The 15274-nt window shown below is 38.9% G+C and overlaps 1 protein-coding gene across 2 annotated transcripts in view; it reads right to left on the bottom strand.

The window, feature by feature from the left end:
• VPS41 (VPS41 subunit of HOPS complex) overlaps positions 1 to 15274 on the bottom strand; it is a 197803-nt gene that overhangs the window by 150715 nt on the left and 31814 nt on the right. For both annotated transcript variants that reach the window (XM_068972619.1, XM_068972620.1), the window contains exon 3: positions 3332 to 3439. In XM_068972619.1, the coding sequence (XP_068828720.1) occupies positions 3332 to 3439 (108 nt within the window). The remainder of the gene's footprint in view (positions 1 to 3331; positions 3440 to 15274) is intronic.

The following is a 15274-nucleotide window of genomic DNA, read 5'->3' as shown; positions in this document are numbered from 1 at the left end:
AAGCTCCAATACTTTGGCCACCTGACGTGAAGAGCGGACTCACTGGAAAAGACCCTGATGCTCAGCAAGACTGAAGGCAGAAGGATAAGGGGATGACAGAGGACGAGATGGTTGGATAGTGTCACTGACTCGATGAAGGAGTTTGACCAAGCTCCGGGAGTTGGTGATGGACAAGGAAGCCTGGTGTGCTGCAGTCCATGAGGTCGCAAAGAATCAGACACGACAGAGCAACTGAACTCAACTGAACTGATCCCCAGTTCATGGATCACAGCCTTATCATGGTGAAGGGACTTGTGTAACTTAATGAAGCTATGAACCATACTGTGCAGTGCCACAGAAGATGGATGGGTCATAGGGAAGAGTTCTGACAGAGCATGGTCCACTGGAGGAGGAAATCACAACTCACCCGTGTTCTTGCCCCAAGAACCCCATGAACAGCGTGAAAAAGCAAAAAGATATGGCAATGGAAGATGAGCCCCCCAGCCTTTGTGTGGATCACAACAAATTGTGGAAAACTGTTCAAGAGATGGGAATACAGACCCTCACACCTGCTTAAGAAACCTGTATGTGGGTCAAGAAGCAACAGTTAGAATCGGACATGGAACAATGGACTGGTTCAAAACTCAGAAAGGAGTAGGTCAGGGTTCTATATTGTCACCCTGCTTATTTAACTCATATGCAGGGTACACCGTGTGAAATGCCAGGCTGAATGAATCACAAACTGCAATCAAGATTGCTGGGAGAAATATCAATCACCTCAGATATGCCTATGATACCACTCTAATGACAGAAAGTGAAGAGGAACTAAGGAGCCTCTTGATGAGGGTGAAAAGAACAGATTGAAAAGCAGGCTTAAAACTCAACATTCAAAAATCTAAGATCACAGCATCCAATCCCATCACTTCATGGCAAACAGAAGGGGAAAAAGTGGAAGTGGTGAGATATTTTACTTTCCTAGGCCCCAAAATAACTGCAGATGGTGACTGCAGCCATGAAATTAAAAGACACTTGCTCTTTTGAAGGAAAGTTATGACAAACCTAGACAGCATATTAAAAAGCAAAGACATCACTTTGATGAAAAAGGTCTGTATAATCAAAGTTATGGTTTTGCCAGTAGTCATGTATGGATGTGAGAGCCAGACCATAAAGAAGGACGTGGCTTAATCACTAATTTGTGTCCAACTCTTGCAAATCCATGGGCTGCAGCCCACCAGGCTCCTCTGTCCATGGAATTTTCCAGGCAAGAATACTGAAGTGGGTTGCCATTTCCTTCTCCACAGGATCTTCTCAAGCAGGGATTGAACTCAGATCTCCTGCAGTGCAGGTGGATTCTTTACTGACTGAGCTACCAGCTCCCAAGAATTGATGCTTTTGAACTGTGCTGCTGAAGAAGACTCTTGAGAGTCCTTTGGACAACAAGGAAATCAAGCCAGTCAATTCTAAAGGAAATCAACCCTGAATATTCTTCACTGTACAGTGAATACTCTTCACTGAAAGTCCTTCACTGGAAGGACTGAGATGCTGAACCTGAAGTTCCAATCCTTTGGCCATCTGATGTGAAGAGCAGACTCACTGGAAAAAGATCCTGATGCTGGGAAAGGCTGAAGACAAAAGGAGAAGGGGGTGGCAGAGGATGAGATGGTTAGAGAGCATCACTGACTCAACGGACATGAACTTGAGCAAACTCTGGGAGACAGTGAAGGACAGAGGAGCTTGGCATGCTACAGTCCATGGGGGCGCAAAAAGTCATACACGACTCAGTAACTGTACAACAACAAAAGCATGAACTATCAAAAATGGGCTCATTTACAGAATCAGAAAGTAGATCAGTGGGTACGTGGGGCTGGAGTTATGTCTGTTCCATGATACAGCATGGATCACTAGGAGAGAAGGGATGAAATGAAGTGAATGACAGATGTGGCCAAAAAGGACCATAAGCAGGAGGGGAAGGATGAGCTGGGCAAACAGTCAGAAACTGAGGCTGATCATGCTGGATAGCTTCCATTCTCTTAAAGAAATAGAAATGACATCATCGTCTGAGAGTGAAGGGATGGTGGCCGAGAAGGCGGATTGGGGATGAACGAGCTGATGAGGAACAAATAAATATCAGCCCTTTAAGTGACATGCACACCTCACACGCAAGGTGTACCAGCACATGCCGGGTGGCCTTGCTGTTAAAGCACTGACTTTAAGCTGAGAGCTTAGCTGGGGCGGTGGGGTTGAGGCGGGTGGCAGGGGTGAGTCCTTGAGAGCGGAGAATTGAATCTGCTGGTAAACTTAAGTTAGAATGGCTGACCACTTGACAGAGACAGAAAAGAAGAAGAATGGATTAGAGATCAGGGCTCCATCAAGTCACAAAACAGGGTTAGTGGGAAGATGAACACAGAAGCTTGAAGGATAAAAAGATTAAGAGTATTGCCCAAAATATCTTCAAGTTCCAGGGATGGACATAAAGCCTCCAGAATATGGCCTTAAGGGTAGAGAGATGAAACAAGGCTGAAGGAGAGGGTTCTGGAAAAACAAGACAGAAAACACAGGTCCTGTTGGCATGCTGAAAGCAGGAAATCTATTTACAACAGAATGAAATCTGTAATAAAGGGGAACTGGGTAGAGGCAAGGAGATAGATGAGGCAATACTGCTCGTAACAAGGGGATAAAGCCAGGAGGTGGATCAGAGCCAGGTGCCTGCCTTCAGTGGAGGTACCAAGGCTCACTCATATGGCTCATGGGGAAAAGGGAGCAATGATCAGAATGCCTTGCTTCTAATATTCCAATTATGTCCTGGACTGTTTTGGTCTATAATGGGATAAGGGTCCTGTATAGTACTTAGTCTGGACTCAAAAAGTTGGTGGGGGGCTTTTCTATAATGAAGACTGAGATGTGGAATATATTTATTCATTCATATAATACATAAAAAATCATCTGGGGCCTTTCTATTGATTCCTAAGGCCTCCAATGTAATCTCTTCTACTCTTACAAAAGCAATGAGCTCCAGAATATTTCTCATCTTAACATTTTTCTACTCTACTATGTAAGATCTGAGGAATTAAGTGCCAGAGTTTCTGAGAATCACTTGCTACAGACCTTTCACAACCATCACCCTCTTCTATTTGATACACTGTGGCCATGGGTGGAGTGTGTGTGTACAAATACATTGATATAATATCTCTGGTTGTTGTTTCAGTTTTTCACTGGTGAGAAAGAAGAGAGGAAGAGTGGCAGGGAGACACAATTACTGTGAAAAACCACCACCCAAAGCACCAGACCTCAAAATATCAGCAAACATACGACAGAAACGAGTTACAGAAGCATCCTCTACAGGTCACCTTACCTTGTCATGGACCGTCATGCAGCTAGCAGCATCCTTCTGAAGGATTTCAGTTACCCCATTGGAGAGCCTTTCGTACTTCAGTTTCGGCTCCTCTTCACTCTCTTCTTCCTGCATGGAAAACAGAGATGACAGCCTCAAGGACATATCTGAAAGAGTCAAAGACTCAAAACACACGTTGTAAGGTGGAACCAGAGGTGGTTCCCTCAATGACTGTCAACAACCACAACTACAGCTAAAGGTTAAGATTCCCATGTTTCATTTTTCCAACTGGCCTATCAAATGCTACAACTTCAATGGCAGAATAAATCTGAAAGCTTGAAAGAGGACTACATATACCTTCTGTTGACAGTAATCAACTTCAGCATATCGAGAAAATACAAAACTGTCTGTCCCACTATTCAGACAAAAGCCAATAAAAGGTGCATAGGCAAAATACTTGTCAATGTACCCTCATGTACATAAAACACAGCAATGAGACAGGAATACAATAAACTTCCAAAAGACACGAATTCTGTATTTCAGAATTGCAAGCATTTTTGTCAGATTTGAGAATATCCCATTTTATTTAGAAAAATTATAAAAATTAAAATGAAAGAAAATCAGAAATTTTATATAAAGCAAAGTATATACTTACTCTTCAGGTGAAAATATTTTAATATTAATTTTAAATAACTGAGAAACCATGAATGGATATTATTACGTAGTTGATGTTAGAATATGCACTGTTGACTCTCATCTGAATAAACCTACTTATGCATTAAAATGCTCTGAATCTTTTATACATGTTATTACTAACTTTAGATGTTCAATTTCACTGTTGATATAGCGTCATAAGACATCCTTAATCTTCAGAGTTACAAAGTTCAGAATCTAGATTGTCTATAAAGGCCAGGAATTAATAAATCAAGATTAGTTATAAAACTTATGACAGTGATTCAGAAAAATATTTATTTTACTGCATCAATATACAATGAGAAGGAAATGTGCATATAGTGACAACTGTGGTAGAATAAAACTGGCCAAAAAAGTAGTCCACAAAAACAGTTTACTCATCATTTCCTTCAAAAATAACTGTGGTCCTCATCTTCCAGCTAACATTTGGGTAGTTGGAGGCACATCAATGGTCCCACCCAGAATACCTAGGAATGTTTAGTGAAATATAGAGCAAAATCAGTCTAAGACATCAATTAAAGGGCTACTGAGGCAGTCTGAACTAGAAGTGTGATTCCAAGGTGGTGGAGAAACCACGGAGAGGCCAGCTGGCATTCTACAGTCATTTTCTTCCTGGAGGTGTTTATCAACAGGAGGCTGAGACTCTCTGCCTGGAAAGATGGCCACACTTGGAAGCGTGGAAAACAGCAAACCTTCTGGGCTTTCTTGGTGGCTCAGATAGTAAAAGAATCTGCCTGCAATGCAGGAGACCTAGGTTCAAGCCCTGGGTCAGGAAGATCCCACTCCAATATTCTTGCCTTCAGAATTCCATGAATAGAAGAGCCTGGCGGGCTGCAGTTCATGGGGTTGTAAAGAGTCTGATAAGACTGAGTGACCAACACTTTCACTTTCTGGTACTTGTGGGGACTGGAGGCTTGATGGGTGGAAGAGAGAGGCAAAGAAGGGAGTTTGTTACACAGCCACTTTTCCCCAAAAGACAACTTTTAATTTCCAAAACTACATAAGATAGGAGACAAAAAAGCTTGCCTCAAAAATGCAAACTCACTGCCTTGACATGTTAGGAAGAAAATTAGATGAGGTCCTGGTGAACACCAAAGCCTCTCATTTGAGACTCCTGGTCTGAGGACACAAACACAAAGAGCTTCCCAAAACTTCTGTCTAGCTTTGCCTCAATTCGTTCCCTGGAGTAAGGTACATAACCCCCAACATGTCTGTCCAGTAAAGGAAAGGGTGGCTCCTTAGAGAAAGAATACTATTGGGCTTCTACAATTCTTCACTTACTAAGAATTCAATTCTAAGTACTAAGAATTCAATTTAAAAAAACTACCAGGTATGCCACAAGACAGGACCAAATAACTAAACATCGAGGAGAAAAAAAGTGTGTTAAACAAAATGAAAACACAGACCCATGGATGACCCAGATACTGGATTTAGCAGAAAAAGACCTTAATATAATTATGTTAATTATTATAAAGTATGTTTTTTAAAAAGATGAATGAAACAGATAAAAAGATTTCAATACAAAACATCAATCTGTAAAAAAAAAATCAAATGATAATTTTAGAACTGAAAAATATAACTGAAATTAAGAACTCAATATTATAGTTCAACAGAAGATTAGCAAAGCATAAGACAGGATTAGTAAAATGGAAAACAGGTCAAAAGATATCCAAAGGGAAGCTCAGGGAAGGAAAATGGACGGAAAATACAGAAAAATTATGTGCGATATGTGGGACACGGTGAAAAGGGTTTAACATTTTTCAATATAGTCCCATAAGGATAAGGAAAATAGAAAAATGGGAGGGAGGAGGGATAGGAAGAATACTTACAGAGGTAACAACTTGAGAATTTTCCAAAACTCATAAGACATCAACCCACAAGATCAAGAAACTATGCAAACTGAAGCAACATAAGTATGAAGAAAATCACACCTAGGCACATCACAGTAAAAAGAAAATTACATAAAAGAAAAATGACTTGTAGACTGTTAAGTACTGGACTTCTTAAAGATTATAATACTGATCAACAATCACACAGAGAGCATGAACTCAGATGCCTACAGAAATCTTTATCCCTGGGGCAAAGACCTACTTCACATGGAAAGGAGCTCATTTCTGGATAAACTGAAAGGATGAGAGATATATCAACCATTATGCTAAAGACTTAACACTAGATATCTCATTTCATCCTGACTTAAAAAAAAAAAAAGATTATGGTGAGTTAAATATCATTATCCCATTTTTACAGATATTTCAGTAAAAACTGATGATCAGAAATTTTAGGTAATGTCATTAAGATACACAGTGGATAGAAAGCAAAGCTAAAATTCAAATTCAGTTATGAATGCTCTAACATCAACGCCTCATTTAGTATACTACCCCAAACTCCTATGAAAATTACACTACAAATCACAATAGACACCTCCAAGGTTTTTATGCCTGCAAAAAACTATAAACTGTGATCAACAGGAAATGTGTAAAATCTATTTATTTAGCAGGTACATTAGTTATAGATAGATGGATATTATTCCAACATTTACTGACTTTACAACAATACTGCTGTTGTTTAGTCACTAAGTCACGGTCTGACTCTTTTGTGACCCCACAGACTATAGGTCTGCCAGGCTCCTCTGTCCATGGGCTTTCCTAGGCAAGAATACTAGAGTGGGTTACAATTTCCTTCTTCAGGGGATCTCCCTGACCCAGGGATCAAACCTGTCTCCTGCACTGGCAGGTAGATTCTTTACCCCTAACCAATTGGGAAGCCCTAAAACAACAATAAATATGTGCTATTTAATGGAGTTCTGGTGGGTAAACAATACACAAGTGGCTTCACTGGCTGCCTGAGATTCAAGATCTCTTCTGGGGTTGCAGGCAAGGTGTCAGTTGGGCATCTGAAGACTTGACTGGGGTTAGAGTAATGATTTCCCAGATGGCTCACTCAAATGGGTGGCAAGTTGGCGCTGGGTGTTGACAAGAGGCTTCAGTTGCTGTTCTTCTGGACTTCTCCAAAGGGCTGCATCAATGTCCTTAGGATATGGCAAATGAGACTTCCCCCAGAGTGAGTGGTACAAGAGAATGCACGGTGGAAACCCTAAGGTTATAAACGACCTAGCTTCAGAAGCCACATGCTGTCGCTTCCATAGTATTCCTGTATGTTGATCACACAGACCAGCCATGATTCAGTGGGAGGGGAGGACATGAAGGCAGGAATAATAAGAGGTGAGAATCACCGGGGGGCATCATGCAGACTAGCAACAAGAGGAGTAATAAAATTTTAAGAGCAATAAACCTAGTTTAATAAAAAAATCAATATTCCATGTCTACTGATGAACTGTCTTAAATTTTCTTCTCCAGTATACACAAGCTACTAGTTGTTTATTTAGTAAAAGGGTGGTAAAACCAGAGATGGTCTACCTACTAACTTTTTAAGAATAACTCCAAGAACTAATAGCCACAGAAGGAAGTAGTATGTGCATGGTTCCTTAAAAGCCCTACCTTTCTTTAAAAATGTACAAACAATAATCGCCTCAACCCAACGAGTTGTTGCATGTCCAAAAAGGCTCTGTTGTTAAAATATCAAATAGCTAATTAACTCAGTCTTAAAAAAATCTAGAAATAGGAAAATTACAAAAAGCAACGAATAAACACTTCTACTTAAATATCTAATACAAGCGAGAAAGAGAAATCATTACAAAGTTAACACTAAATGTAGCCAAGGCATGATGTGTGCATTCTGAAGTAAATGTGTTAAATACAAATTGAATCCTGAATGTTAGTCTTTATAATAAGATGCCACATGTTGTTCAAGACTGGACATCAAATGTGCATCCAATGTGAAAAGTTAATTCTAGCCTCTGGACTATTTTGCATAAAAGCACTCAACCACGGACCATTAGATAAAGTTACTGTAAATAAGGTTTGCCTGTCTTATTCATAAGTGGAAACTAAATAATTTCTCTCACATAAGTATACAAAAATAAATACTTTCACAGCACAGCTCACTGAAGCATTCGTGCTAGGCTTCAAAAACCATAAATAAAATGAAAAGTCCAGTATTAGGCACTTGATGTAGCATTTCATGCTTTTCTGACAGGTATCTTTTATGTTAAGTTAAAACCGGGCTAAAGGTGAATTTTTTAAGGTGTTTTCTGCTTGCTGTAAACAAAGAATATGGAAAGTGATTCAAAAATACAATTCGCAGAGGTTATTCTACTGCTGCAGACTTTTTATCACATTTTAAATAAAATACATTTTAAAAATCAGGTAGATTTAATACAGAGTTTCACTGTAAAAAAAAAATAATTAAACAGAAAAAAAAGACTTTCATGCAATTTGAACTTCCACAGAAAACAACCCAGTGTTAATAAAAAGCAAATCAATAATTTTTGTTAAATTTTAATAATCTTGCAAGCCTACAAATAAAACCATCAACAGTCTGAGTTGAGATGACAGTTAACTGCGTTTCTATGACAACCCAGAGGCACAGTACAAGTCCTGACTTGCAGTTAAGCGAAGATATGAACAGAGTGACATTTACTCATACAAGAAAATCTGAAGCTTTTCTTTAAAAAGAATCAATTCCTCAAATAACATGGACTTTCACTAAGTGGATAACACTTTTAATTAAAGACAAGTCCTTTAGATCATCCTGTAGGATTCTAAAACATCTGAAAATAAATTTCTTATCATGGTCATTTTTACTGAGGTTTGAGCTGAAAGTCAAAAAGTCGCTTTTGGGACAACAGACTAAGGTAATTACAGATTTCTGCCTCAAAAACTACTTAACAATTTGTTACTAACACCACAGGGTCAATGTACATACAGAAAATCCCATCACCTAACTTAGAATTATGTAACCAACAAGAATATCGTACTTTTCATCTGATAACTTAAATTTTCTGTACAAGAAAAGACTGTTTGGCATTTATAACCAATTTTTCACCCTGTTTTAATTCTAACCACATCTTTCACAGCAGTATATTTTATGTACAATGTGACAGTCTAAATGAAGAGCTGAATTTTACTTTAAAAAAAAATGTGTCATATGAATTCAGCGGTTGACAGAAAGATCATTATATTTTCTATGGTTTTTATGAATCTAGGACTCAAAATTTTATTTCTGGTTATCAGTTCTTTGTTAAAATACAGTTTTGTCTTGTTTTTTTTTTTCTTTTTCTTTTCCCACAAAACAATAGTAGATATACAAGAAGGGTGAGATGAGATGTTTACAAAATCCAAGTTAAGCCAGTGACAAATATCACCAGTGGAGTGCTCCTAGACAATTTACAATCTCATTCTGTGGAGATGCCTTCATCTCAGCTAGGCTCACCAATGAAAAAGCTGAACCTCTAGGATTTTTAATAAGATGAATGGGTGCGTTGATCTCGTCATCGACTACATCTGACCAGAGACAAATTCCTTTTAACAAATATAAAGCTAGACAAAATAGGGAACACTAACATCCTCAAAAACAAAACAAAATTCTCATTGTCTAAAAAAAGGAGCAGCTTGAACTTCCACAGGAAAAAACCAAGTGTTAATAAAATCAAATCAATCGTCAGCCATTAGTCTGAAGGTATAAAGGCTTTCCTCCTCTAGAACATTTTCTCGAGAATTATAACCACCATAATTGAAATTATACTGTAAGTCAATCAAACCACATAATTTGAGGTCTCAAAAATACAACTAACAAATTTTTAAGGAATAGAACTCTGCACTACAACAGGAGTTGTATCAACTTTATTATCAACATTAATATAGAGAGTCAAGAAATATATATATTATCATGCATATACATTTATTTGAAACTGTAATGTCACCAATAAAGGACATCTCCACCTATGTCATATCAGTCTTAAACGTGTCCACAAAAAGAGATTTATGATGAGAAAAACTGTACAAAAAAGAATAACTGTAAGATTCAAAATTTATCAAAAAATAAGGACTTTTGTTGATTTTGTATTTGTGCCCTTCCCAAATGAATGCCACCTCCTTAAAAGGGCAAGTGCAGCTGTTAACTATTATAGGTTATAGTGCTATTACAAAAGGATGATTTTATCTACACAAAAAGATGACTGTCTGGTAGGAAAGCTGGTTTCATATATCCTTCTAAATGTCAAAACATATCAAGAAAACTACATAAACAAGCCAAGAGAGTAACTTCTAGTTTCCATTTATAACACAAGGTATTATAGCTGCCTCAATGACCAAACTTTTTAAGAAAGTGACACAGAGATAATGGAATTCATCTACAATAAAACAACTGTGGTCAAAGCTCCCACGATGCCTTTCCATCAGACTGGTGACAGACAAGCAATTACACTCTTATATGAATGCAAATAATGCTGTTAAAGTTTTTTACTTTCAAGCAATGCTGCTATTACTGAAAACATTAATCAAAAACACGTAGCTAAAATTAGAAGCTCATAAATGTATTCTAGATAATGTAGGTCTACTTTTTCATAGAAAATTTCAATGAGCCTTCTCATAGGCATATACTATATTTAAAGGCTTAAAATACATATGGTTAAATAAGTGGTTCTCAACTGGAGGTAATGTTGTTCCCTCGGTTCACTAACTTCGCAATGTCTGGGGACATTTTTGTTGTCACAACTGAGTCGGCGGAGAAGATGCTATTGATATCTAGTGGGTAGAGGGCAGGGACAAAGCTAAACATTCTACAATGGATGAGACAATCTTCCAAAACAAAAAATTTTCCCTCCCCAAATGCCAATAGTGCCAAGGTCAAGAGACCCCGGGTTAAACAAATTTCACAAGATTAAATATTACAGTGACCTTAAAATCTGTTTTCAAAGACGATTTGATAACAAAGGGGAAGGTTCTCAAAGCGTCTTACTAAGTGAATAAGTAGGTCATAAAAACCTGCTTTGCACAATCCAAATGTTACTAAAGAAATGCATATGCGCATGTGGGAGGTAAATGAGAAAAACAAACATCATGGTCATCCTCCTCAGCTTTTTCTTCACATATAGACTGGGAGTGATAACAGGACTTCCATCACAGGGTTGCTGTGACCATTATAGAAGGCGGCAATTAAAAATCACTACTGTGAGGGGACTTCCCTGGTGGTCCAGTAGTTAAGACTCTGCACGTTCAATGCAAGGAGTGTGAGTTCAATCTCTGGTTGGGGAACTAAGATCCAGCATACTGCATGGGGCAGCCAGAAAGTTTAAAAAAAAAAAAAAAAATTACCATGGCTACTACCAATATTTTCTAAATTTTCTAAAATAAATAATTATTTCATTTATTATAGAATTACCGTATTTTATACATTTTCAAGCCATTATTCAACATTCTTTTCAAATCTTTACATCTACCGAACTTATCTCTCAAAACCACTCTCCTTCCCCTGTCAACACTTTGCCTACAGAAGTGAGAAAAAGTTGAGCCTCTAATAATTGAAGAGGTCTACTTAAGATTCACAAGATATGCAGTCTTCATAAACCCTGGTCTCTCCTTTGCCCTGTAGTATCAGAATTTCATGTTCAATTCAAGGAGGAAAAAAAAATAAGGTGAAGGTTTCCATGCCCTAAGCCACATACCATAAACAGGATCAACTCCCATCATTTATTTTATATTGGGAAAGTGATAAGAATATAGAGAGTGGGGGGGTGGGGAATGAGAAAAGCAAATAAGCTTTTCATTTCCTTCCAGCCATATGGAATAACCTGACCAATCTCCAAGATATGCCATTCAGGTGGACAATTTCCGCCACTAAATCCAACATAACCCTCTTTTTCTTTCTTCCCAATATCCCTTGGTGATCACAAGATCCTTAGAAGCAGGGTTTAGGCCTATTTGTTGTTCTGAACTTCACCTAACAAAACTGTGGGTACCTAACAAAGACCAGTGAAAACACAGGTACGTCGTAACAGCAGACAGAGTTTAGTGAGAAGCTTTTCAGAGACATTCTCATTTAGATTTCCACACAAGAAAATCCAAATCGTAGCATAGCAGGGACAAGGAGAGATCACCTCCATTATGTACAATATTATGTAAAATATTTACAGACACAGCTGGGGGAGAGGGTAGCAGGGGGAGGTACCAAAGAGAGGGAGACAGCAGCCAATAGGAGCAGCAGCCACAGAGGTCCCACAAATTCAATTTTCATGAAAAACTTAACACTGATTTATAACTTACAGGTTTACTGTTACATTAAAAAGTGCCACAGATTTTGAGATTATTTTTGTTGGCAAGGAGATTAAATACCTCTCAAGTATCTTTCCTTATCCCAGGTGCAAAGAAGCACCTGGCTAGCTACTCCCACACAAGCCTCTGACAGCTTTTCAAAAATTTCCATAAAGAAACAGATACAGATAAACTCCTCAAATAGCAATAATAAATTAAGATAAGCCATTACCAAAATTAAGGAAAAGCTGATACATATGGTGAGTATGAATTTGAACTCATGACATATCTTGGCTTGTTTCATGAAAACTTAACCCATCTGAACAAAATGCACAAAGATGCTTTAGGCTCTCCCACCAAAGCTCAGTGGACATGAGTTTGAGCCAACTGTGGGAGATGGTGAAGGACAGGGAAGCCTGACATGCTGCAGTCCATGGGGTCATAAAGAGTTGGGCATGACTGAGCGACTGAACAACCACCCCAAAGCTTCATGCTCACGACTCAGAGCCTATCCCACTCGACAGAGCAGATACCTGCCTCACCCATTAGGGGCTGTTTTTTTCTAGACGGTGACTGCAGTTTTTGCCCACTGTTTCTCCACACCTGCACCTTCAACCCTGGCTACCATCGATTTCCACCTCCCTCCTACAGGTAGAGACTGTAAGACCCTGACACCTGAACAGTGCATTACTGGTGATTTGGGAGTCCCAGCTTTAAGCATTGCAGGACCAAAAAAACACTGGTAGCAGGGAGGTGAGAATTTCAGGCAACCAGAGAACACAAATAAAGGTAAAAGCAAAGATGCATTAAAAAAACAGAAAACTGAATAATTAATAAGTCCAAAGTCTGCGTGTCCATGCTTAGTCACTAAGCCGTGTCTCCTTCTTTGTGACTCTGTGGTCTCTAGCCCACCAGGTAACTCTGTCCATGGGATTTCCCAGTTAAGAATACTAGAGTGGGTTGCCATTTCCTCCTCCAGGGGATCTTCCCAGCTCAGGGATCAAACCCACCTCTCCTGCACTGCAGGTGGATTCTTTCTTGCTAAGTCACCAGGGAGGCAAAACTGTAATATCAAAACTCTTGAAGAAAAGTTTTGAAGGGAAAAAAAAAAAAAGGAAAAATAAAGAAAATAAATAGTTCAGTTATCTGAGGCATGAGTGTAAATATAAAAATTTTAAGCAGAATATCATAAAGCAAACCCTATGAAAATAAAAACAAAAATAAACAAAAGGGACCTCATGAAACTTTAAAGCTTTTGCATAGCAAAGGAAACCATAAACAAAACAAAAAGACAACCTTCAAAGTGGGAAAAATAATTACAAATGAAGCAACTGACAGGGGATTGATTTCCATACTATGCAAAGAGCTCATGCAGCTCAATATAAAAAAAGAAACAACCCAATTAAAAAATAGACATAACCTAAAGAAGGCATACAGACGGCCAACAGACACATGAAAAGATGTTCAGCATGGCTAATTATCAGAGAAAAATGCAAATGAAGACTACAATAAGGTACCACCTCATACCCATCAGAATGGCTGTCATCAAAAATTCTACAAACAATAAATGCAAGGAGAAAAGGGAGCTCGGCTACACTGTCGATGGGAATGTAAACTGATACAACCACTATGGAGAAAAGTATGAAGGTTCCTTAAAATACTAACTATAGAACTATCATATGATCCAGCAATCTCACAGCTGTGCATACACCTGGAGAAAACCATAATTCAGAAAGATACACACACCCCAATGTTCACTTCAGCACTGTTTACAACAGCCGGCCACGGAAGCAACCTAAATGTCCATCAACTGAGGAATGGATAGAGAGGATATGGTACATATATCCAACAGACTATTACTCAGCCCTAAAAAAAGGAACAAAATTGAACCATTTACACAGATCTGGATGGACCTAGAGAATGTCATACAGAGTGAAGTCAAAAGGGCACCCCATTCCAGTACTCTTGCCTGGAAAATCCCATGGATGGAGAAGCCTGGTAGGCTGCAGTCCATGGGGTCGCTAAGCCAGACATGGCTGAGTGACTTCACTTTCACCTTTCGCTTTCATGCATTGGAGAAGGAAATGGCAACCCACTCCAGTGTTCTTGCCTGGAGAATCCCAGGGGACGGGAGAGCCTGGTGGGCTGCCATCTATGGGATCGCACAGTCAGACACGACTGAAGTGACTTAACAATTAGTGCAAATATGTGCAAACTAGAAAAATGGTGTAGATGAACTTATTTGCAAAACAGAAATAGAGACACAGACATAGAGAACAAACATATTGATACCAAGGGGGAGACGGGAGTGAGATGGCTTGGGAGACTGGGATGGACATATTAATACACACACTTCTACGCGTAAAATAGATAACTAATGAGACCCTACTGAACCTACACAGGGAACTCAATTCAATGCTCTGTGGTAACCTAAACGGGAAGGAAATTCAAGAAAAAGGATATATGTATATGCGTGGCTGATTCACTTTGCTGCACAGCACAAACCAACACAACATTGTAAAGCAATTATACTCCATTTTTTTTAAAGCAAACTCTACATATATTAATAGAAAATTTGGCCGTGGGTGGGCCTCACCAAATCAGTTGAAGGTGTAAATAAACCCTCCCACTGAGTAATAAACATTCTTCCTAATTGCCTTCCAAGTGAGTGACTTTTTTCTAGTCTTAGGATTTGAACTGAAACATTGGCTCTTTCTGAGTGTCCCGCTTGCTGACTCACCCTGAAGGTCTTGGGACTTGCCAGATCCATAATCACATATGTCAGTTCCTTACAAGAAATCTTTTTCTCTCTCTCTTTCTGATCCTATTGGTCTCTCTCAAATCTCTCCCTCTTTTCTCCCATACCCACCCCCAGTTCCTGTTGGTCCTAAACATAACCCATTGGTTCTGTTTCTTTAGAGAACCCTGTCTTGCCAAGACAGAGAGAGCTGGCCTGGCCTATAGATATGCCTCAAGGGCACTTTACAAAGGCTCAGAAGACTCATGGCACAAACTCCCACTATGACACATATTTTTCAAGAAGGTATTCAAATAGAAAGCAAAAAATCTAGGAGATGTTGTAAGAGATAAGAAAGAGGACGATCAAAAAAATCTTGGTAGA

Source organism: Capricornis sumatraensis, chromosome 5 (genome assembly GCF_032405125.1).
Source record: "Capricornis sumatraensis isolate serow.1 chromosome 5, serow.2, whole genome shotgun sequence".
Taxonomy (NCBI): domain Eukaryota; kingdom Metazoa; phylum Chordata; class Mammalia; order Artiodactyla; family Bovidae; genus Capricornis; species Capricornis sumatraensis.
The sequence above is the reverse complement of the archived record's forward strand: the minus strand, read 5'-3'. Positions and strand labels throughout refer to the sequence as shown.